At 46.4% G+C, this 25,234-nt stretch overlaps 1 protein-coding gene and 1 pseudogene across 1 annotated transcript in view; one reads left to right on the forward strand and one right to left on the reverse strand.

Moving 5' to 3' along the window:
• NFE2L3 (NFE2 like bZIP transcription factor 3) overlaps positions 1–1,618 on the reverse strand; it is a 32,224-nt gene extending 30,606 nt beyond the window's left edge. Inside the window, exon 1 of the mRNA XM_058724791.1 lies at positions 802–1,618. Coding sequence (XP_058580774.1) covers positions 802–1,371 — 570 coding nt within the window. The 5' untranslated portion in view covers positions 1,372–1,618. The remainder of the gene's footprint in view (positions 1–801) is intronic.
• A 15,643-nt stretch (positions 1,619–17,261) lies between these two features.
• LOC131508546 (spindle and kinetochore-associated protein 2-like) lies at positions 17,262–17,667 on the forward strand (annotated as a pseudogene).
• The last annotated feature ends 7,567 nt before the right edge of the window (positions 17,668–25,234 follow it).

Below are 25,234 nucleotides of genomic sequence, written 5' to 3' on the forward strand. Positions count from 1 at the left end.
CCTTAGACTCCAGCAGCTAGTGGGAGCACCACATAGATACTTCCATCAGTGCATCTCGGCGAGCTCTGTTTCAAAAGGAAGTTAACCCAAGGGATTTGAAAACGTAAGCCAAAGGGCACTTAAGTCACTAGGTGACCGTCAGGGCACATGCTTGCTTTATGCTAATTAAAAGTTACACAGGTTCCAGGAGGGAGTAGGGTTTCTAGGAGCCAGGGATGGTTAGGTCAGCGGACCGTCCACCAACTGGCCTCAGACTCAACACTGACCATGGCTCTTTAATCCAGGCAAGCAGCAAAACGAACTGCAACTGGGTTAAAATCCGGGAAGGGGCCATCACGTTAGGCGGGAGAGTGAGTTCTTAAAGAGAAACGTGTCCTCCTGGTGGCCAAGGCCACTTTTGGATTCCCCGGTTCGGACACATGTTCCGGAAAAACACATCTCAGTGTACACGACGTACTGAACAAAAACCGTAGGCGAGAAAATCACCAGTTACCCTTCTCCCCTCCACTGCCCCGAACTAGCCTTGACAGCCATCAAACACAGGAAAAAGGTACCCCCTACGGACAAACGGATGATTTCACCCACTTCTTTCTCAAACACCCAAAAGCCACAGCGACAGCACTAACAGCTTTTGTTTGGATTCACAAAAAAAGGGAGGCGAGAGTGATCCCGAAACTGCAACCACCCAGGGACTGAGGGTGGAAGAAGGGCGGGTGTGCTCCCTCCCGGGTCCGTCACAACACTCCAGGGCTCCTGGCCAGCTCCCCCAGCACCGTGCTCGAGTCCCAGCTCTCCGGTTACCTGGCTCGCTGCGGCGTCCAGCACTTGAGCCGTCGGTTCTGCAGGTGCCTTCTCCTCTTCCCCAGCGTCCAAGGGGCTACTCGCAGCCGCTCGGGGGTCCCCGCCATCCCCCGGCGCAGCCTGGCTACTGTCGTCCACGCTGGCGCCGACTCCCCCGGCGGAGGAGGCGGCGGCGGCGCCGAGCAGTCCGTGGGCTCCGTCGGCGTCCCCTGCCGCCACGCTGTGCACCAGCCACGCATCCACTCGGGTGCGGGGGATGAAGGGGACCCCCAGCGCGCGCACCTCCCGGAGCAGCCGGCCTGCGGACTCCGCCGCGGGGTCCGGCTCGCGGCCTTTGGGGTGCAACTGGTCCGCGCGCCCCCACACTCCCGAGGCCGGGAAGGGGCTGAGTGCATAGGCAGAGCTCGTCGGGCCGCTGGCTAGCAGCAGCTCATCCCAGAGCCGGGTGGGCGGCGGGAGCAGCAGGTAGAGGTCCAGGTCAAGGTCCAGGTGGAGCCCCGCCAAGCTCAGCAGGATGGTGAGGTGCAGGAGGCCGCCGCCGTCCGACCACCACGGCTTCAGGTACTTCATCTCCCGCCGCGCGCCCCGGGACGCCCCTGCTGGCGCCCGCGGGTCCCTGCGCTGCTGCGGCCGCCGCTTTGGCACGTGCGAGCCCGGCGCTCTGCGGGCACCTGCCCGGAAGAGACTGAGAAGCGAAACAATGGACCCGGGCGCGCAGGGGCCGTCGCGGGCTCCGGGACCGGTCACAAAGACGCTCCCTCGGCAGCCGGCGCTGTGCCAGGTGCTCAGGAGAGGCGGAAGAGGAGCCACCTGCCCGGAGAGCCAACCCGCCCGCCTTCCCCGCAGCCCAGCCCTGAGAGCAGGCCCCGCCCCTCCAGCTAGGCTCCGCCCCGGGCCGCGGGCGCTGCCGCCGGGGACACGCCCACGACCGCCCCCAGGCTCGCGCCCGTGGGAGGGGCCCGCATGGGGCGGGGCTCCCCAGCTCAAAGGTTCTTTATTCGGGGGGAACGCAAAGCTTTCTGGGAGCAGAGGTTGTTCTGGGCACCAGGTGGCCCCAGCCCAGTGCCCGGGGGCCTGGCTGCTGTAACTGAAGGCGCGGGGTGGGGGTAGGGGGTGAGGGTTAGAGGTGGGTGCGAAGGGACAGGATATGTAAACTAGGGGAAAGCAGACAGCATGCAAAGGGCTTCCGCCCACCTGAGAACACTGGGCTGGCGCAGTGGGTTTGGGAGTATGACCTTTGACTTCGTATCCTGGCCCCACCATCAGCCAGTCGTGTGACCTTGACTAAATTGCTTAACTTGTCTGTACCTCAGTTCTCTTACCTGTAAAATGGGGATAATAGTACCTGTCCAATAGGGATGTGGTGAAGTCAGATGAAATACTCTTTGTAAAGCCCGTAGTTTGACATATAGATTCCACAGCTGCCATTGAGATCAAGCAGCACCCCACCCAAACCCTTGTTCTTCCCCACCCCCCACCTCACCCCTCCAGGCCCTGTGCTCCAGCCTCACAACTCCTCACTGTTTCCTGAGCAAGCCCTGCACACTGCTAGACCTTCCCACGTGGTCCTCTTTGTTCCTTAAGTGAGAGTTAAGAGCACCAGCCCTAGAATTACCCTGTATGAGTTCAAATCCTCCCCTCCACCGCTTACTAGCCTGGCTTGGACAAATTTCTCCCTCTGTCTGTGGCTCAGTTTCCTCCCTGTAAAGTGGTTTTTTTTGTGTGTGTTTTTTTTTTAATGTTTTTAATGTTTATTTCTTTTTAAGAGAGACGGAGACAGAATGAGAGTGGGTTAGGGGCAGAGAGAGAGGGAGACACAGAATCCGAAGCAGGCTCCAGGCTCCGAGCTGTCAGCACAGAGCCCGACGCGGGGCTCGAACTCACGAGCCATGAGATCATGACCTGAGCCCAAGTCGGACGCTCAACCGACTGAGCCACCCAGGCGCCCCTGTAAAGTGGTTTTAATAATAGCACTTCCCCAGCAGAGTTGTGAACCCTAAATGAGATGCATGCAGACCACTAACCACAGCACTTGGCATAAAAAGTGTTCTGTGTTACTCATTATTTATGTCACCCGTTCTCCGAGGCTTACCCCAAAAATACATCCTCTGAATTTTCACCATTTGGAATTAATCTCTCCATCCCCCCCCCCCCACCATATTCTCCCACAGTGCAACACTTGGCCCATTCCACTTTGTATTATAGTGGAGGATGCGTCTCATTTGCCCATTGTAAATTATTGAGGATAAAAAAACAAAAAAACAAAAAAACCTGTTTGGCTCACTTCTGTGCCCCCATGGTACTCAGTACGGGGCCTTGCAAAAGTAGCTTTTACTAACCCTCACTCCCTTCCTTGGAGCAGGGAGAGAATAGAGGGGGATGACCAACTGAGGTTTGGCAATTGTGTGAGGAGCTGAGCAAGAAAGACTTGTTTGGTTTTTTTTTAATTTTTTTTCAACGTTTTTTATTTATTTTTGGGACAGAGAGAGACAGAGCATGAACGGGGGAGGGGCAGAGAGAGAGGGAGACACAGAATCGGAAACAGGCTCCAGGCTCCGAGCCATCAGCCCAGAGCCCGACGCGGGGCTCGAACTCACAGACCGAGAGATCGTGACCTGGCTGAAGTCGGACGCTTAACCGACTGCGCCACCCAGGCGCCCCAAGAAAGACTTGTTTTTAAAAGCCCCTTTCTCAACATAGTTCTCTCCTCTGGGCCCGGTGTGAAAAGTTCACACTAGATTTCATTTTCCCCACTGAGAACCAGGGGGGCAGAAACAGACTTCTTAAAGTTGCCTCTGCTTTAAGCCTTGAAGGATGGGTTAAGGGGTGACAAAGAGGCAAGAAGAGGGATGATCGCCAGCCTAGTGAGGTTTGGGACAGAAGCCTTGTTCACAGCACTTAGTGCCTGGGCTGGGGATTCAGGCTCTGGGCTCAGTGAATGTCCGCCGAATTCTGGTTTTTACAAGGACCTACTAAATTGCCTGATGCTGTTGCCGAAGACCGAAGGACATGAAATGGGTACTTTTGCTTGGTGAGTTTATGATTTCATTAGGGAGATTAGATATAGATATGTGACACACTTAGAAACAAGAGAAAGGATGTACTCACGTGGGAAAATATTGAGATGTACGTGACCATTAAGGAAGTGCTGTAAACCAGGTGAGAACAGGGATGGGGCTGTCTTCAAGGTCTTATCTTCCAGAACCTTGCACAGAGTTGGTGCTCCAGAAAGATTGTTTTCAGTTGAATTGAGGAATTTACACTTGAGAAGCGTTTTCAGGGATCTGAGTAACAGACTAGCATCAGGAAGGGCCCTCAAACTTCCTAACATTAGTTGGGAAAGGGGTTGGTCCCTCATCTTCAAAAATGTGCATGGAGGGGCACTTGGCTGGCTCAGTCGGTGGAGTGTGCAACTCTTGATCTTGGGGTTCTGAGTTTGAGGCCCACGTTGGGTGTAGAGATTATTTAATAAAAAAAAAAATCTTTAAATATAAAGAAAGAAAGAATAAATAAATAAGCACGTGGATAATCATATTATTTGTCAGACTGCTTCATTCCAAAGTGCCTTAATTCTAGCTCACAGATTAGTGACGAGGAGGGCCTATAAAGGACCTTGCAGCAAAATCTTAAACAGGAGACTCAGGACCAGTCCCACACACTCTTGACTTTAATCAAAACAAAAGACCCCAGTTTTAGGTTTGCAGAGAGAGTGGAGTGCAAACAGAAGGAATGACTTCTACTCAGGTTTTTTAAAATTTCTGGAATCCCACCATCCAGAAGTAGCCAAGTGAAAAGTACGAACGATTGTCTTGTAACAGCCTTGAAAACTAACCTGCATTTATTAAAATCCTTAAATTGTTGCTACTCAAAGGATGTGCCGAGACTGGTGCCAATCCACAAAACTATTTGTTTCTGGTCCGCATGAGGTAAATAATAGAATCAAAAGTGTTTAGAAGTTTTTATAGCAGTTTGACATTATGTGACATCCAGTGGGTTTGCTTTTTTATGCCTTTTTTTTTTTTTAGAAATGAATATTTATTTTAAAAAAGTATCGACGTTCAACAGATGGGGGGGGGGGGAAGAAAAGGGCTCCTTCATCAGAATTACTTTGCAAAGCACGGCTTTAAATGGCATTCCTGTGAGGTATGCGGGTTCTAAGATGACTTCCTGGGCTCCCCTTGCCCTGTGTGTGGGCGGAGCCTAGTGATTTACTTCTAACATATAGACTATGGCAAAAGTGATGGGATGTCATCCTCGAGGTTAGGTTACAAAAAGACTCAGTGGCTTCTTTTTTGCTTGCTGAATTTGTTCTGGCTGCTATAAAAAAATAACATAGGACTGGGTGGCTCATAAGTCTATTGTTCTGGAGCCTGGGAATCCAAGATCAATGTGCCACTGTGGGTGGGTTTTGGTGGGAACCCTCTTCCGGGCTGCAGAATGACGACATCCGGTTGTATCCTTACCTGGTGGAAGGGGCAAGGGAGCTTTCTCAGCGGCTTTTATAAGGGCACTAATCTCATTCACGATAGTTCCATCCTCATGACCTACCCACCTCCCAAAGGTCATGCCTCCTAATAACATCATCTTGGGGGGATAGGTTTCAGTACATGAATTTTGGGGGCACACAAGAATTCAGACCATAGCGCTCACCTCCTCTCTCCATCTCTTACTCTCGCCTTCTTGGAGAGGGCCACTGTGTTGCGAATACCCTATGAACAAGCTCATGTAGCAAGGCACTCATGTCTTCAGCCAATAGCCAGTGAGACCCTGTGACCTGCCAACGGTCTCTTGAGTGAGCTTTGAAGCACATTTTATCCCAGTTGAGGTCTGAGATGACTGTAGCCCACTCTAGTTCCTCGATTACACCTTGCAGAAGACCCTCAAGCCAGAGGATGTATCTAAGTGGCACATTGTGACCCAGAAAAAAACTCTAAGATAACAAATGTTCTTTCCAACCACTAAATCTTGGGGTAATTTGTTACACAGCCTAGATGACTAACACACCCTGTGTCAGAAGAGGACATCAGACAAGTGGAAAGAAACACTGAAAATGCAACTGTAATTGTGCTCTGTGGTTAGTGATATAGTCAATGAATAATTTATAACTACCAAGTAGCATTGCAGCAGCACATCCTGGTCCTTAGATACAATAATCTAGTTTACCCCAATCATAAATGTAAGATTGTAACTTGGCGTGAAGGATAGTTACTATGAAAACATAGCCATCAAGAGCTGCTGTGAATTGAGCTCCCGTGCTTTCTTCTGTGGCAACTCCTTGTAAGTATCTATCCAAAATCAGCAAAAAAGAAAACACGTTAGAACTTTGCAATCCTTCTTTTGAAAGTTTCACTAATATTAGCCACAGAAAAATTTAAATTTGTAGTAGAAATTCCAGGATTGAACAAAATAGCCTATTAAAAGTCCAAGACATGAATTAAGGCAGAAGTCATTTTATCTTGGAGGAAGAATTAAGCATCGCTAGTTTCCAAACAGATATTAGTCACTAGAATTTAAATGACTCTGCAGTTGTTAAGACATTTTACCAAAGGCTTCTGCAAAATAGATTTAAGAATGGCCTCATTTGCTATCTGGTACCAGTCTTGGTGATGATGAATCAACTGTTACCTAATTGTATCGGGCTCTTCCTTTTTGATCTATTACACAAAAATAACCAATCCTGTATTTCGGGCACAGTTTTGATTTCTACCTTACAGTCTTGTTAGGATGAAACACACACCACTGATTGGGGAGCCTCAGACTCCTTATGTGAGAAATAGGTTTGTTTAAGGCTAGGCCAATGCCAAGGAACTCACAATCTAAAGGGTTTTGCTTCCTCCCACCTGGTCTCTGTAGTATGAATAAGAATTCTTATATTCAGGTTAAAGTTCCAGAGTTTGATCGTTGTGTGTGTGTGTATGTGTGTGTGTTTAAGACACACAGACAACAGAAAGGGAATTATGAAGAGAGGCATGGGAGACAGAGTGAGGCTGATCAGCAGCAAATGAGAAATCTACGAGTTTGCACCATCCACGTTTGGGAACAAAAGAAATTAGCATTGCCAACCTTGGTCCTGTCCATCACAACTGAAGTGCCTACCACCTAGAATATTGTGGGGCTCATTCTGGTTAACCACCCACACAAACAGAATCAGAGTGGCTAACCACTACAGTAAATGACCCCCAAATCTCAGTGGCTTAACCCAGTGAAAGTTGACTTCTTATCTCACTGTTCAAAAAAGTGTTTGGGATAAGGGGAGTCTGCACTTTTTTGGGTCATTTGAGGACACAGACCATTTCCTTATTGTGGCTCTGTCTTCTTCCCCGTCCTCAGCATCTTCTCCGTTGGCTGGTGATGAAGAAAGAGAGACCAAACATGGGAGGAGGGTTTGATGGGCCGGGCCTGAAAGTGGCACCCATGACTTCTACTCACATTCCATTGGCCGGAACTCGGCCACATGGCCACACTTAGCAGCAAAGGAAGCTGGAAGGTGGGGACTCGTGGTGTTTCCAAGACAAGAGGAGAGCCTGAATATCTGTCTTTGGCACATCTGGGGAGCCACTGTCCTTTGGTCTTATTCTGCATTCCATTCATTTAGAAACCACTCATTCAGCACCTACTCTTTTCGACTGAGGATATTATTTTAGCACTCACAGTGACTTAATATACTAATGCGAACCTAGAGTGGCATGTTCAAAGTAGGTCAACACTTTACCCATTTTACACTCTAGGTGTTTAAGAAATGCTGGAGTGCCTGGGCGGCTCAGTCAGTTAAGTGTCCGACTTCAACTCAGGTCATGATCTTGCGGTCGGTGGGTTCAAGCCCCGCGTCGGGCTGTGTGCTGACCGCTCAGAGCCTGGAGCCTGCTTTGGATTCTGTGTCTCCCTCTTTCTCTGCCCCTCCCCCGCTCATGCTCTGTCTCTCTCTGTCTCTCTCTCAAAAATGATTAAGTGTTAAAAAAAATTAAAAGAAGAAATGCTGCTTGGTGAGAATGTTCGAAGCATATCATGAAGAAAGCTTGGGACTCCCGACTCTAATCCTAGTTTCACCTAAACAAGTCATTTTGGAAGGGAGACCCTACATATCTGGACCTTGGGCCTCTTACCTGCACAGAGAGAACTTGAACCTGACAGGTTTCTAAGTTCCCTTCTTGCCGTCAATGTCTCTGAAAGTCTTGGCAATGAATGAGGAACCATGTTTGATTGCTACCAAACTCGTGTTCTCAGTTGACCGTGAAGCCTTTGGTCCTAAAAAAGCACCACCACAGAGCTCTGGAGAAGAAAACACACTCTCCTCTTGGTTAAATCTCCAACTGGAAGGGGAACATGTACGGGTCTCCCCCTGACTTTCTGATGTGTCTTCCTTACTTTTTTTGTTAGTACATCTACCTGGGTGATGACATCTCGAAAGGCTAACACGTTGATCTCTATTCTGCAATGTCACACTATTTGACGATAGGGAAGCTGCACATAACTTGGGTTGTGGGGAAAGTCATTGATCATCCAGAGCGAAGAAAACCTAAGAATCCTTGAGTGGGGATCAATGTAAGTCCAATTTCTAGAGGCCCCACTTAGTGCCCCTTTACACTAAGAAACTAGTTTTGAGGCCAACGACCCTGACCATTATTTAGTAAAGTTGACGGGTATTTTATTCTTTGAACTGATGGTTAGCTTAGCACCTGAAGTCTCTCACTTACTTGATCATCTCCTTCAAGCATACTTATATTTTTGATAGCAGCTATAATGTTCTCTTTGATAATGCACATCATTAACCATTCCTGCTTAACTGTTTCTTTGTCCTTGCTAGTTTCCTCTAATTCCTAGTTTTGTTGTCCTGTACTCCAGAATCTCTATCAGATCTTAATTCCAAGGCAGCGCTCTGTCAAACTACACGACAGAGGCAGGGCTTTCTGGGCCATGGAGAACTGATTCTGAGCCTCCTGCCGATCCCTACCTGCCTTCCACCTCCTTTTGTAAAAAGGTAAATTCTTAATTTCTTTAATGTTTATTTATTTTTGAGAGAGACAGAGTGTGAGCAGGGGAGGGGCAGAGAAAGAGAGGGAGACCCAGAATCCCAAGCAGCCTCCAGGCTCTGAGCTGTCAGCCCCGAGCCTGACGTGAGGCTCGAACTCACAAACCGTGAGATCATGACCTGAGCTGAAGCTGGACGCTTAACCGACTGAGTGACACAGGCGCTCCTTAAAAAGGTAAATTCTAGTCAGAGTTGTTGCTTGCTGAACAAATGTTGTGTCTATGATATTAGAGTAGGCCGAATAGTCCCCCCAAAATTCACATCACCCCAAACCTCAGGCTGTGACCTAAATTGGAAATAGGGTCTCTGCAGATATAATAAAGTGAGGATTGAGATGAGATCATACCAGATTAGGGTGGGCCCTGAATCCACTGAGAGTGTCCTTATAAGAGACAGAAAAGGACACAGACACACAGAGAAGAAGGCGGTGTGAAGACAGAGGCAGAGATCAGAGCAATGCCACCACAAGCCATGGAGCGCCAGGAGCCACTGGAAGCCAGAAGAGGCAACAAGGATTCTCCCCTAGAACCTTCCGGGGGAGCACAGCCCTCCCAGGACCTTGGTTTTGCACATGTCACCTCCAAACCACATGTGACAGATACATTTCTGTTTCAAGTCACCAAGCTTTTTGTGTGGTAATTTGCCATGGCAGTTCTAGAAAACTAATGCAGTCAAGTTTACTATTTCCCTTCATCTTGGCATTGTTCTTGTTATTATATAGGAAGTAATTTTTCCTGAGTAAAGATCAGGATACTCTGGGTACCACTGAGTTCATGGCACCCTCAGAACCGGGGTATGGAAGGGGTGATGCTGAAACAGAGAGTTTTGATGTTGGCTCTCGAGAGGCCTGTTCCGGTAAGGACAGATGGGCGGGAGGCTTGGTTCGGAAGCCATTTGAACCTTTTTTACCCTGTCCCCATGTCTTACCTGCAAGGCTCCCTCTGCCCTGACTCTTGTTTTGTTCTTTCCCTCAGTCTTGCAGCAAGGCCCCCAGCAAAAGCCTCAAGCAATGTCTCCCTCTCTCTCTCTCTCTCTCTCTCTCTCTCTGACACACACACACACACGCACACACACACACTTTTTATAAAAATAATTTTTATAATGTATATAACATATTAAACAAATACAGGTCCATACTGTCATCTTCATAGGCTGCAATATATCCTATAATATGGATGTATCTTGATTTAGTCAAACAGTTTGCTGCTGATGAAGGTTTAGGTTGTTGTTATATTTTCACTTTTATAACTCCACGATACACTCTTTTTTATACATATTTTGGGGATCTTAAAACCACTTCCTACAGTAATGGGAATTTTTTTGGAGAGGCTTTTCCTTCACGTGGTCCCCTCTCCCCGCCTGTCCTCTCTCATTGCTATTCGAAAGTGATTGGTGATCACAGAATATTGCTTACTAGTTTGTGACTTTTGCGAGCATCAATCAACCATGACCATTACCCTCCTTGCTATATGCCTTTTGTAATTGTGGCAAGTGCACTGTCCCGATTCTATGGAACGATCTCTCTCCAAACCTTCAGGATTGCCAAGATGAGTTAGGAAGAAAGAGGATCTGGATCTATTTCCTACAAAAGTGTCAATATTTGCTAAAACAAAGAGCTGGGAGTACCCCCAATGGAATGCCATCTGTCCTTGTCTCTGAGAGCCTGCCAGAAAATCTTTTCACAGCCAAGAGATGTTATTTGGCGTAGCTGACACTGAAATTCAGCGAGGTGGCTTACAGATCAGAAACTGGCTGATGTCAAGAGATGCTTTGCCATGTAGGAACTGGAAGTACAGAAATGTGTTTCATTTTTGAAACTGTACATTAAGGATTATTTATTCTACCAAAATGTTTCCTATAGGAATCCTATACTCAGCAGGACCACCTTGTTGATTTAAATATTCAGATCGTTAACACGCTATTTTGCCATACAGCTTTCTAGGAAGTGAGCAGCTGAGAAGACACGGGTCCCTCTCCCCACTCTGTGGCTTCGACCGGGCTGTTTCTCAAGGAGATAGGCTCACGACTCTCTACGACATATGGAAATTCAGTTTCTTTGCAGTTTTAGGGTGCAGGCATACATAACCCACAAAGCCCAGCTTCTGAAGTGTGAGTTGTCTGACCTGGGTGCTAAAGGGGGGTATTAGCTACCTGGATTCCTTTAGAAAAAAAACCCAGATTCCTTTGGACAGCAACCTGAAGAGCAGCTCAAGAGGTCATCTCGGGCAGGAGTGAAATTCTTCCAAATACATTCGACAGCTATCAGGGCCCAATTCTCCTCCCACACATTGTTGCTTGTCCAATATTTACCACTCGGAATAGTTTATTCATCTGTGAATTGGTGTGCTCTCCCTGGAAACAAATTCACTGAAGCACCTGGAACCATCTGTAGACTCTGAGTCCATTGCATTCTTGTGACCCCTAAACACTCCGTCCGCTTGTGTCATTTCTCCCAAGTTTTTTTTCCCCAGCAGACGCTGCCACTCCTTAGCTGGGCCTTCATCTAATTTTACTCTTGTCAAGAAAAGAAGAGTCACCCCAGCCTCAGCAGGGTTCTAGAACACTTCCTCCAGATCCCTGATGTACGCTGGAATGGACTGAGTCTCCTTCCACTGCAAAGCATTTGCATACCCTGCAGACATCTCGGCCCAGTTTAACTAGATCCAGCTAATCCAGGAGGGACTTGGCCAGTATGAAACACATTTCAGCCACAGCCATCCCCCGCCCCCCTCCTGAATACATGGGCATGTTTACCTACACAGTTTTGGGTGCGCACTAAATTAATTAATTCCATAAATATTTAATGAGCACCTACTGTGTGTCAGGCATTGTTTTGTGAATAAAACAAAGCCCAGGTCTATTGGAGTTTGCAGTCCACTGGGGGCAGACAGACAATCAACAAGTAATTTGTCGGCGGGGGGGGGGGGTGATAAATGCTAAAAGACATAAATAAAGCAGGGGGAAAGAGATAAAGGAGAGGCAAGTGATGGTATGTGTACGGGAGCACACGCCTGTGTTACCTAAGGAAGTGCCTAGGGAAAGTCTGACTTGAAGGAGATAAAGGAGAGAACCACGCAGTTAGCTGGGGGAAAGGGTACTCCAGGTGGTGAGAATAGTGAGTGCAAAGGCCCTGAGGCAGGAGAATACCAACTGTTTTCAAAAAATAGCAGGAGGCCTATGCAACAGGAAGGGAGAATGGTATTCGGTGCGAAATCATACTGGACATCATGGACCATGGTAAAGAATTTATATTTAATCTTAGTGGGATGGGAAGCTATTAGAGGATAGTGAATAAGAAATTAATACATGCAGGGGTGCCTGGGTGACTCAGTTGGTTAGGCTGCCAACTCTTGATCTCGGCTCAGGTCATGATCTCACTGTTGGTGAGTTCGAGCCCCGCATCGGGTTCTGTGCTGACAGCACTGAGCCTGCTTGGAACTCTCTCTCTCTGCCCCTGCCCCACTCATGCTCTCTCTCTCAAAATAATACATTTCTATTTGTTTGTTTGTTTACATAGGGAGAGAGGGAGAGAGAGAGAATCCTAAGCAGGCTCAGCACTGTCAGCACAGAACCCAACGCAGGGCTCGAACTCACCAACAGTGAGATCATGAATCAAGAGTTGGCTGCTTAAGGGGCACCTGGGTGGTTCAGTTGGTTGGGCAACCGACTTCAGCTCAGGTCATGATCTCACCGTCTCTGGGTTTGTGCCCAGCGTTGGGCTCTATGCTGACAGCTCAGAACCTGGAGCCTGCTTCGGATTCTGAGTCTCCCTCTCTCTTCTCCTCCCCCGTTGTGTTCTATCAAAAATAATTAAACAAAAACAAAAACAAAAATAAAAATAAAAAAAGACTTGGCCTCTTAACCAACTGAGCCACCCAGGTGCCCCTAAAACACTTAAAAAAAAAAAAAAGAAATTAATACATGCATGCAGCAAACATTCAAAAAATGCTTTTATTTTTGCTCTCCTTGACACGACCCTGCCTTACAAGAATGGCTATCTTCTTTCTCAAACATGGCAGGAAGGATGGAAAGCAAATATAAAAATCCCAGGCTTACAATTTCTGGGTCTAATCTGAACATCCCACATCTACCAGAGATGTGATCGTTAGAAAATTACCCCCGGGGGCACCTGGGTGGCTCAGTCGGTTAAGTGTCCGACTTCGGCTCAGGTCATGATCTTGCGGTTTGTGGGTTCAAGCCCACATCGGGCTCTGTGCTGATAGCTTGGAGCCTGGAGCCTGCTTCAGATTCTGTCTCCCTCTCTCTCTGCCCCTCCCCTGCTCATGCTCTGTCTCTCAAAAATAAATAAATATTAAAAAAAAAAAAAAAAAGAAAAGACAAAAGAAAATTACCCCACGTCCAAGACTTAGGTCCTTCTTTTCATTTCTCGTCATGGCTGAATCACGTTCCATTGCGCAGATACGCCACATTGCATTTATTCATCAGTCAGTCGATGGACGTTTGGGTTGTTTTCACCTTTTGACTTTTGTGAACAGTGATGCAATGAACATTCGTGTACCAATTTTTGCTTGAACACCTGTGTTATTTCTTTGGTGTACACACCTAGGAGTGCCTCTCTTTTTGTGATATGAGGGTGCATCAGTGGGTTCAGTTGGCATCAGCCTGATCCATACACGGTGACATTCCCTGTGGGCTTTCACCTTTATGGAATTTAGGCACCACTGATGATCACGGCCTATTCCATTAGGGTTCCAACAGCATGCTTTCAAGGTGGTCTAATCCTTTATTTTCAGTTAATATTAAAGCAACACCATTCTGGGCAACTGAGGTCATGTGGTTCTCTGAGGGGAAGAAGGTGGGGGGGGAGGGAGGGATTGATGGCCAAGAAGGGTGGGAAAGGCTACACACAACAGACCCCCTTGCTGCAGATTCCAGCACCCACTCACATGGCGAGCCCCTCCCCCCGCCCCGGAAATTCTGCGGCAAAGAAGCCTGTTTACTTTTGTTTAGCTCTGTATTTCCCAAGTTGATGAGACTACAAACATTTTTTTTCTCGTATGATTCTTTGTACTGAATACATGTTTCAGAGAATACTGTCTTAGTGTCTAGGTTACTTGGAGTAATGTGTTCCTTAGCTGTCTGGAAGCAGCCTGACAGTCTCCCTCAGTGGCCATAAGCTGATGGCATACTTGTGAAAGCCCTGGATGGCAGAACTGGCAAGATTTCTAGCAGAACTTCCCATGGAAACTCTAAATTGAGATTATGTTCCTGGGAATGAAAGCTAAAATCAAGCAAGAAAATATCAATGTCACTATCACCTCAGCCCTAGAGTGTTTGCCGGATGCCTTGGGATGCCTCCTGTCAGGATAAACCTTAGGACAATGCTGCACTGATGTGGCCCGAGGATTCCAGAGCCACCCCAGTCCCTCTCTCTGCCCCTCATGGCTTCACTCCACATGGCCCCAGACCCCATGCAGGGTGGTCCCCTATTGTATTTTCCCGGGTCGCACTGCCATGGGTGCTGTCTCACCGCTGACACGGTCAGACTGGTTAGATGATGGTAAACATGGAAGACATATGGAGGGAAGATCTAGAAGGTTCCCTGAATGACTTTCTGAGGGTCAGAGGTTTGACAGTATTTCCTTCATGTGGCCTTTAGGAAGAACTGTCCCCTTTAATACATCTCACCCATCCATTTGCTTTTAAAAGATTCTTACCGGTCAACGAGCCACACAGGGTACTGACCACGTGCTCTGCACTTTCGAGGTCACACGCAGATGATGCCTGCCTTCACCAGACACCCCAGCAGTTTGCAGTAGGGAGGGTTACAGCTCCCCCTTCCATGGCAATTGGCCCAGATCGTGGTTTGCTGCCGTCTTGGTTCTAAGGGGGATAGTGGCCAAGTTCACATCAACCGTGTACCTGGGTTACCTGATTGCCCCTCCTGCTCTCCATCTCTAGTGGGTCTCATGTGTCTCTCACCTGTTTTCTTTAGAATAATCACTATGGTTTCAACTAAGTATAAAATTATAACTTTTTTCTGATGACTCAGCTTGTTTTTCCTTTATTTAAAAAAATTTTTTTTTCTGGTTCTCGTATTTTATTTTAAAAACATTTTTTTTAATGTTTATTTTTGAGAGAGAGAGAGAGACAGAGTATGAGTGGGGGAGGGGCAGAGAGAGAGGAACACGCAGAATCCGAAGCAGGCTCCAGGCTCTGAGCTGTCAGCACAGAGCCCGACGCGGGGCTCCAACTCGCAAACCACAAGATCATGTCCTAAGCCAAAGTCAGATGCTTAACTGACTGAGCCACCCAAGCGCCCCATCGGCTTGTTTTTTCTTTTTCTTTTCTACATGAGAAGAGAAAATTTGGCTCATTCTAGAGAAAACCTTCCCTTGGATCATTAAACATATCTTTTCTTTCTCTTGATAATAGGTTGGTGAAGGTGGGTGGGGAGAGTGCCGGAAATTGCCAGGCATAGGGAGCTGAGTGTCCACACATCATGAGTCCAGAGGCGTCCAGGCCAACTGGCTTGCCTGGCATTCTGCGGCCAGGGGCTTTTCCCTGGTCCCAGCTTCCCCGGGAGAGAAAACCGGCCCTTCAGCTCCCACCCTCCCCAGCCTGCCCACCCCAGTGCTCCAGCTCTGTACCCTCATGATCGCTTGGGGATCTATTTAATCTCCTTATAGAATTGGTTAATACCAGACCAAGACTCCTTTGCCTCCTTCATCTACCGATCCCCATTTTGTTTGTTTGTTTGTTTGTTTGTTTCGGAAGAAACAAAAGTACTTTCCACTTTGGGCTGCAGAAATACACTTTTGTTTTTTGTTGAAAAAATTATTTTGAGACTGTCAGTGCAACTGCCTTCCTCTCTAACTCTGCCAGTGCTCATCCTTCTCACCTTGGCCATATCCTCTCTAGGGCACGTCCTCAGTCCTGTGCTTGTGTATGAGAGTGTTCTGGATATTGGGCATCTAGTTCTTTCTGCCTCTCACCTCTGATTATGTAACTCTGCCTTCTCTCAGCACCACCTCCAGACCATTCTGGTGGATCCCAGCCCTAGGCTCAGACATCTCTGTTGTGAGGTCAGAGAAGCTGTTTGTGTGTTAAAGGCGAACGTCACTGGCGTCTAGGAGACCTTGACGTCTCTAATAGACTGCTTTGACTTTCCTCATCGGCAGCAACCTCAGCCCATGTCAGTCTGCAAGCCAGCCCCTCATTCGTAATCCCTATTAACCTTAAAAAGTAGGTATGCATGTGGAACTGCCCACTTGGAAAGCACGAAATGCTGAAGACCTCCCTTTTCGTTGCTAAGTTCTTTGTGAATCTGAGTCAGCTTCTCATTTCTCTTCCTGGGTCCCTAAGGGAGGCCGGGGCTTCTTCCTTCTCTGTGCTTCCTTCCACTCTGGAAGAAAGAAAGGTGGAGAGACCCTCCTATGGCCAAACACATGACTGCCTCCCTTCTACCACAGTCTCCGGTCATAAGCTCAGGGCCATGTCTCGGCAGGGCCCAGGGCCCTTTGCTCTGAAGGGAGAAATGATTCCACAGCAGAAAGAAGTTGCCTCTTACGAACGAAAAGGCAGCTTCAAACATGCTGTCAGTAATTCAGTCAGATGACAAGGATGAAGCAACCTGTTCAGGTCATGCTGGGCAGACAACCGGTCCTGGGCTGAGCAAGTGGGTGGCAGATGAAAGGAGGAAGCACACCTGAGCCAGCTTGCTCATGAGCTGAAATATTCAAATGTGGATACAAAGTGGTTACTTCATCCCTGCACCTGTTCTGACTCAGCACACACTGAAGTGTTGAACCAGGTTTGACACGATGCCAGTGCCGGCAGCAGAAGCAGAAAATTTCACAGGGACACCACACGGTGCCAGCGAAGGGACAAAGAGAGCCCACTGGGCCCTGACGTCAGCTCTGGAGGACTTTCTGGAACCGTTCCCCTACCGGCAGGGGGAGGCTTGGGCTGAGACCTGGCTTTCCTGGAGTGGCTTGCAAAATAAATTAGCGTGGATCTGACATTTCAAAATTTGCCAATTGCAGACGTGTAAAGTGTATCGGTGGGGTTTTGGTTTCGTGATGGCCGCTAAAAAGATTTGAGCAACTCACATAAATCTATATCATTTTCACTGATTTAATTACTGCTTAGAAAAGAAATCGCCAGATTTAGGAAAAGACATCGGCATCATACCTCGCATTTCTCATGGGGTTCAAGTTGGAGTCAGTATCGATTAGAACCTTTCAGCGGCCTTTAGTCTACATTCAGTGGTTTTAAAGTGACATGCAATCAGCTGACTTATTTGTGGTCCCTTCTTCATGACCGTGCGTTGTACGGTATCGAAAGACAACCGCCTGTGGCTGTTTATACAAATCCTTAAGTTCAGTGTCTTGTGGGTTTCCATAAAAGGTGATTGAAACACTTATTGCAGAATATGGAAATGCTTTAAAAAGCATGTGGGGGATTCAACATGGAGGCGGAGGTCGATAAGCTGGAACTGATGTTCCAGAAAGCTCTGATCTGGATTACATTCAATACAGGCTGGAATATGAAATCAAGACTAATCATCCTGATACAGCAGGCAAGAGAAATCCAGTTACCCTCTTAAAGGAATTGTCAGCAATAAAGTCTCGATATCAAACTTTGGTATAGAACAGAAAGAGAGTAAGAACGGCATTTGTGCTGTCAATAAGACGATGACCATGATACAAGAACTACAAAAGCAAACAGATGTGGAGCTGTCACCACTGACTAAAGAAGAGAAAGCTGCAGCAGAGCAATTAAAATCTTTTGTTCAGACTGATGAAGAAGTGGGCTTGCAAAAGGGAATTCTAATGGAGAGGAATTCCATTCCAGAAAGATTTTTTTTTTTTTAATTTTTTTTTCAACGTTTTTTAAAATTTATTTTTGGGACAGAGAGAGACAGAGCATGAACGGGGGAGGGGCAGAGAGAGAGGGAGACACAGAATCGGAAACAGGCTCCAGGCTCCGAGCCGTCAGCCCAGAGCGCGACGCGGGGCTCGAACTCACGGACCGCGAGATCGTGACCTGGCTGAAGTCGGACGCTTAACCGACTGCGCCACCCAGGCGCCCCTCCAGAAAGATTTAAGAAGATGTCTTGTTAGCACTCAGTGACTAGAGGTGGGGGGATGGAGAAGAAGGAGATTTGGCTTGGGTAACTGGATAGTGATGCCTTTCACAAGAGAAGAGATAGAGATGCCTTTCATAAGAAGGGCAGATATTATATGAATAAAGTTCAGCCAAAAACATGGAATGGGAATAAAGGGATTTAAATGTATGTGTGTACACACAGTCTTATCATTTCAGGCAAGGGAGTCACGTAACACTATTTTGCATTTGTTTTTGTATAATTGGGAGAAAATGGATGTCCTGGCCTATCATAAAAGGATATTTATGTACTATTGGTCAGTCAGATATGAATGAACATGCTTTGGAAATTAACGGATAGAAAAAATATTTGTATTATATTATACATTATATATATGTATATAATTTTATTTCTGAAAAGTTTTGATTATAGGTAATGGTCACATTATTGATGAGACTGCTAATAAGTGACCTAAAATCCTCCACAAAAGCTAACATTAGTAATAATAAATTGGCTTTTCTGTGAAAAAAATAAAGATAAAAAGCATGTGGGAAAAAAAACTTGAAAAGATGGTGGACTGTTTACAGGGGAGGTAGCACCTATGACCGGTCTGCAAAATAGAATGCATCTGCTTTAAACTGCTTTCTATTAGTGGAATGCATGGCTTGCTTTATCAATAGTAAAACCTAAGCCTGGGCAGAAGTTTGAATTCTCCAGGGACCGCAACTTTTGTTAAAAGGGCTAATCTAGCACATGGTACAATCAGAATGGTTTATGGAAGAATTAGACAGAAAATCCAACTCCAATATTGACTGAGTGGATCTAAAACCAAATGCTGTTACTGGCCGGCAGGGTGCCTAGCATTTGGATGCATTTGAATCATTAGCATAAAGCAGGAGAGGACACACTGCCACCTTCTTTGGCCTCCCCAGCCTTTAGTTCTGGAATCTCTCCCAATCTAGACGGTTGGACATGCCCAAGACCTCACAGGGAGCCCATCTCGCAGGTGCTTACCCAGCTCTGTTTATACAGTTCCCCTGTGGCCTCTAACCTACTCTGGAACTTCCCAGAATGAATCCATGTCTATAAGACAGGTTTTCTGGTAGTTGGTGGTAGGTTTCTTGTGTCCCCTAACTTGCCCTTTCCTTTTTCCAGGCTGATTCTGTGGATCCGGCTCCTTCTGAGGTTACTCGCTTAATCAAAGAGGATGAATTTCCCAGAGAGAACAGAACAGTGGTTTAGCCAAGCAAAGAGCTGGACTTCTCAATTACACTCTCCAACAAGCCCATGGGCGCTTTCCAGACCAGCACCCCTCTCATTCAACCTTTCCTCGTTGTCAAAGTTTCCAGACCTCTTGCCAGCCTGGTGACAGTCCACCACCAACCAGCCAGCCAGCATCAATCAGCCAATGGTCTTAAAAGGGATACCCAGCAAAGGAGTAAAATATGGCACGGGTAGTCTGGTCAGAGCCCCCTTTTCTGGGCAGTATACTTCTAAAATTTTTTTTTAATGTTGATTCATTTTTGAGAGAGAGAGAGAGAGAGAGAGAGAGAGGAACAGAGTGTGAGTGGGGGAGGGGCAGAGAGACAGAGAGAGAGGAACAGAGTGTGAGTGGGGGAGGGGCAGAGAGAGAGAGAGAGAGAGAGGAACAGAGTGTGAGTGGGGGAGGGGCAGAGAGAGAGGGAGACACAGAGTCTGAAGCAGGCTCCAGGCTCTGAGCTGTCAGCACAGAGCCCAACACGGGGCTCAAACCCATGAACCGAAAGATCGTGACCTGAGCAGAAGTCGGACGCCCAACTGACTGAGCCACTCAGGCACCCCAGAATTTCTTCCTTTTTAAAGCTAAATCATATCCGCTGATCCATAGGCACACACCACATTCTGCGCAGTATACTTATCCATTCATCCATCCACTGATGGATCCTTGAGTTGCTTCCACCTTTTGGCTCTCGGGAAAAATGCTGCTGTGAACATGGGTGTGCCAATATCTCTTCAAATATATGCCCCCAAATGGAATTGCTGCATCATATGGTAATTCCATGTTTTGAGGAATTGTTATACTGCTTTCCACAGTGGCCGCACCGGCTTATCCATATTTCACTACGTGCACTGTGCTATAGTATAAGTATAATGTAATGGATTAGATATTGCCAACCCTTTTCCTAAAATGATTTGCTAATATATATGCCTACCAGCCGTGTATTAGGAATTCCTAGTGATCCACATCTCCACCAACACTATTATCAGTCTTCTGATTTTTTTTTCTGATTTGAAGGTGTTTAAATGATTATCTTATCATCATCTTAATTATCCCCATCACCATTTGCAATTATTCAAAGTGTGTGGTATTGTGTCTGAGAGCTGCGTTGTAGATGTAGACAAAGTCATATTTGAATCCAAGGGTCCCCGCTTATTAGCTGTGTGACTGACAAATTCTTGAGCCTCACTGAACCTCAGCTTCCTTATCTGTTCAAAAGGGGTAATAATAATACCTACCTCAGAAGGTTGTCGAGAAGATTAAAACAGACCCGGTATCAGTAGCACTTAGCCCAGAGCCTGACAACATTGAAAATAGTCAATAAATTCATTCATTCATTCATTCATTCATTCAATAATATTAAAATTGAGTACCTACTATGTGCCAGACATTGTAACAGGTTATAACTGTAACAGGTTATAAATACAAGGATGGGCAAAGCAAATGATCTCTGCCTTCATGCAGCCTTCAGTCAAGTAGGATGCATAGATGTGCACGAAATAAACACGAAATACATCACTGCAGATTTTGATGAGTGCTGTAAAGGGAAATTACAGCAAGGTAGGACAGAATAAGAGGGGCAAAACCAATTTATGATTACTATTTTGATGGTCACTACTTCTGAGCTGGGATGAATAGGATGTGTATGGGTGTGGCAGGCAGGGAGGGTCTCTCGAGGCATACTGAACTTCAAAGGAAATGTATGGAGATGTAAAGTTTTTTCCAAAGTCAGGGGCAAGGGAATGGGCACCCCTCACTGCCCTGAGGCTTTGGAGGGATTTCTCTTGCCCACCTTTCCCAGAGGATGAGCAGGAGGAGGTTGAGTGACTGCCTGTGGCCCTCAAATATGTCTTGTGGCTCATGAACCCTGGGCTTCGGTCAGTGTGAAAAATTTATTCTCAGTGCCACTGACCAGCTCCTTGGTAATGACAGACCGAAAATAAATGGTGAAAATGGCTCAGATGAGCTGGATTACAACTAAGCCCTTTGATGTGAGGGCTGGTCCAGAACGTATTTGGGACTGACTTCAGTTTGGCACGCCAAAGCTCAAAGATAAAAAGAAGTGCTCAGAGAAAGGAAAGTTAGGTGATTAAAGGGTTTTCTAGGACATATGTGAAACTGATGGTGAATGCTATTTTCCAGTAGATATGGCAAATAGTTATATTTGCAAAAAGGGAAGAGTAGATGATTGTGAGAAATTTTTCTGGAACAAGTATAATTCAATGGTTCTCAAATTACAAAGGCATATCAGAACCCCCTGGGAGCTTGTTAAAAATTTAGACTCCGGGACGCCTGGGTGGCGCAGTCGGTTAAGCGTCCGACTTCAGCCAGGTCACGATCTCGCGGTCCGTGAGTTCGAGCCCCGCGTCAGGCTCTGGGCTGATGGCTCGGAGCCTGGAGCCTGTTTCCGATTCTGTGTCTCCCTCTCTCTCTGCCCCTCCCCCGTTCATGCTCTGTCTCTCTCTGTCCCAAAAATAAATAAAAAACGTTGAAAAAAAAAAAAATTTAAAAAAAAAAAAAAAAAAAAAAAAAAAAAAAAAAATTTAGACTCCTTGGCCATCTCCAAGACTCAGTACGTGTTCCCCGGGCCCAGGGCTCTGTATTTCTAACAAGTTCCCCAGGGGATTCTGATGGTAGAGGACAGCCTTTGAAAAACCTTGTTGACTTGTCCTATCTCTTTCCTTTCTTTTGTCTTTTGTTTGCGAAGTCTTCTTTTAGAAGAGTCTCAAGAACAGACTTTTTTTCCATTGCCCCTTCCCCTGCCTCAGTGTCAGCCCAAGATCCCAAGCACAGTTGCCTGGCGAGGTCTCATAAATGTGTGAAGCAAGGAGAGGAGGAGAATAGAAATTAGGCTGGTTGGGCAGCCAGGCTGTCTGGTCACTTTGCTTTTCTAAACCCTGTGCAGGTCAAGAACACATACCTGAGAGCTTTATGAGACTCGGTGCTGCCCATCACCCGACCCCTGGTGTATACAATTGGATAGAAGTTAGTGGTACAGGCTCTGGACTCAGCCAATGTCAATTGGGGTCCTATGACTTTGGACAAGTTATGGATACCCTTTGAGCCATTCTATTTTTGGTTCGTGGGGCTTTTTGGGGGGGTGTAAAAGGGTAATACATGGATATGTTGAGGCAATTTGGGGGATTAAGTTAAGCGATTAAGGGGCTGGCAATTTGGGGGATTAAGATTAAGCGAGGGAGATTAATTTAAATGATGAAGTAGAGGGAGCAGGTAACTTGGGGGATATTCTTGTCATTGTCACAGATTATGGAGAGCAACAGACAGACATCTATCTCATTGTCCAATGCACAGCCCCTCTCATCCTGCTTCTGTACTTTCTCTTTAAATTGAGGTATAATTGACATATGATATTATGGTAATTTCTGACACACGATATTATGGTAATTTCAGATGTGCAACATAATCATTTTATATTTGTATATATTGCAACACAATTGCCATAAGAAGTCGAGTCAACATCTGTCATCATACATAGTTACAGAACTTTTTTTCTTGTGATGAGAACTTTTAAATCGATTCTTTTAGCAATTTTCAATTATGCAATGCAGTATTATCAACTATAGTCACCACGTTGTACATTCATTTTATAAATTAAAGTTTGTGCATTTTGATTCCCTTCACCCATTTGGCTCACCCACAACCGCCCATTCTGACAACCACAAATCTGTGTGCTCGTTTTTTTTTTTTTTTTTTTAAGATTCCACATATAAGGGTTGTGTGGGTGGCTCAGTCGGTGGTTAAGTGGCTGACTCTTGATTTCGGCTGACGTCATGATTTCATGGTTTACGAGATAGAGCCCTGCCTTGGGCTTTGTGCTAATAGCTCAGGGCCAGCTTGGGATTCTCTGTCTCCTTCTCTTTCTGTGCCTCCCCTGCTCATGCTCTGCTTTCCTCTCTCAAAATAAATAAATAAACATGAAAAAAAAAAAGATTCCACATATAAATGAGATCATTCAAGATTTGTCTTCCTCTGTTTGACTGCTTTCACTTAGCACAATGCCCTTGAGGTCTGTGATGTTGCAAATGGCAAGATTTCACTTTTTTTTTTGTTTAATGGTTGAGTAACATTGCTTTATATATATGTATACCACATTTTCTTTATCCATTCATCCACTGACGGACACGTAGGTTATTTCCCTATCTTGGCAATTGTAAAGAATGCTCCTATGAACATGAGGGTGCATATGTGTTTTAGAATTAGTGCTTTTGTTTTCTCCAGATAAATACTCAGGAACGGAATTGCTGGATCATAGGGTGGTTTTATTTAAAAATTTTAAAGGAACCTCCATACTGTGCGCTCTGTACTTTTGTGGTTGCTTCTCCAACAACCTTCCTTCATCTCCACTCCCATATACACTTAACCAAATTATTTTCAGAGTTCAGCTGGAGTCCTGCTTCTTTACGAAACCTTTTACTGGAGCAGAAACCCCCGCTCCCATTGACGCTTTCCTTCTCTAGATCACTGTCCTGATTTTCATCCACCTCTGCGCTAGTTAGGTTCTAATTCTGTTCTGCCTCATATTGATCTTAAATTATTAGATGGGTGTGTTTTATCGTCTCGTCTAAAATAAAACGCTTGGAGGTCAGTGTAAATATTTTACTTCCAATAACTGCACTGAAAACCTGTCTATGTGAAAGGGAGGTATACGTTGCATTGACCAACTTGAAGTAATGTTTTTTGCTGAATAAAGAGCCAACCAAGGCTGTAAATTTTCATATGGTTTTCACATAATTTGCACGCAAGAATTCTCATATAATTCTCAAAGAATCATGCATTCTTTGTATCCAATTTATTCAGCCATGTATTCCTGTGTGTTATAAATACAGAAATATGAGAAATGCACTAGCAACCTATATCTACCCTTTCTCCTCGATACCCCCTGAGGAGGGGACAAAGGAGAGACAATTGAGGACCAAGATCATCATAATAAAGACACTGGTACCGAGGCGCTGATTCAGCAGTTCCCACCCCTGGCTGGTTTCCTCTCTCTTAGGTGCAAATGTGCTGAGCAGGGCGTCATAACCCTCTGTCCCAACCCGTTCCTGGTTGGTGGCGGGTGGGTCTGAAGGCCGCTTGACTTTTCACGTCACGGCCCTCCTCTGGCTCCACTCAGAGACCCAGCTTCCTCACCCTGTTCTTAGAGTGCTTAGAGACCCTTCTCTTTTCACCCCCCAAACGAAAGACACGCTCTTTAAGCCACAGCGCTCTAGCCAGCAGGGGACAGTCTGCCCTGGGTGGGGGTTGGGGGTGGCAGAGTGAGGGTGGTCTGGGGGCTGTGGCCGTGGCGGGACACACCCCTGCGCAGTTGCCTTCACCTTCCAGTTTTGTCTTGAAATAAAGCACACGGCTCTCCAATCTTTTGTACCTTAGTTTCCTCTCTTTTGGGGACACTCTCTCCAAAAGGGTGGTTTTCAGGGGGCTTAACCTGGGGGTCTGGAGCTTCGATCACCAACTCTCTTCCCCTTGCCTCCGGGGAAAGCCCAAGTTCTTTTAGGAAATGCGACCTCTAGAGGCCGGCTGTGGCATCCCAGTTAAATCCCGCGGAGGTTCTCGTTAGTCTGGACACCAAACCCATCAGCCAATGCGAGCAGCCCGCAGTGACGTGGGGCCAGGCAATGGGGGAAACGTTCAAGTTATGCTTTGCCTTAGAAGACAAATCTCAGCTTTAACTCTGATGACCAGTTTCCCTAGTACATTTTCACGCGGAGTTTGACTGCCCTGTCCTGCAACTCTCTGAGACCCGGAAACACCTAAGTTTCACAGACTCCATTCCTTGTTTGTAATCGAGAGAATCTCTCCATATGTTTGTCAAACCCTGAAGGCCTTCTAGGCTGGCTTGATTTTATCCTTTACAAAACACCTTACTCATTAGGAGGGGAAATGTAGGGTGAGAAAAAAACAAAAACAAAAACAAAAACAAAACCCAGACCAACTTTCACCCTCCGTGCATGCGAACCCACAAGCTCACTCACTGTTAGCAGGCACGTTTGTTGTGGTTCAGTCCGTTGATGAATGAAAAGAACCTGAGGTTTTGCAAGGTTCTCAGCAGGAGGAA

The sequence above is a fragment of the Neofelis nebulosa genome, chromosome 4, assembly GCF_028018385.1.
Source record: "Neofelis nebulosa isolate mNeoNeb1 chromosome 4, mNeoNeb1.pri, whole genome shotgun sequence".
NCBI lineage: Eukaryota > Metazoa > Chordata > Mammalia > Carnivora > Felidae > Neofelis > Neofelis nebulosa.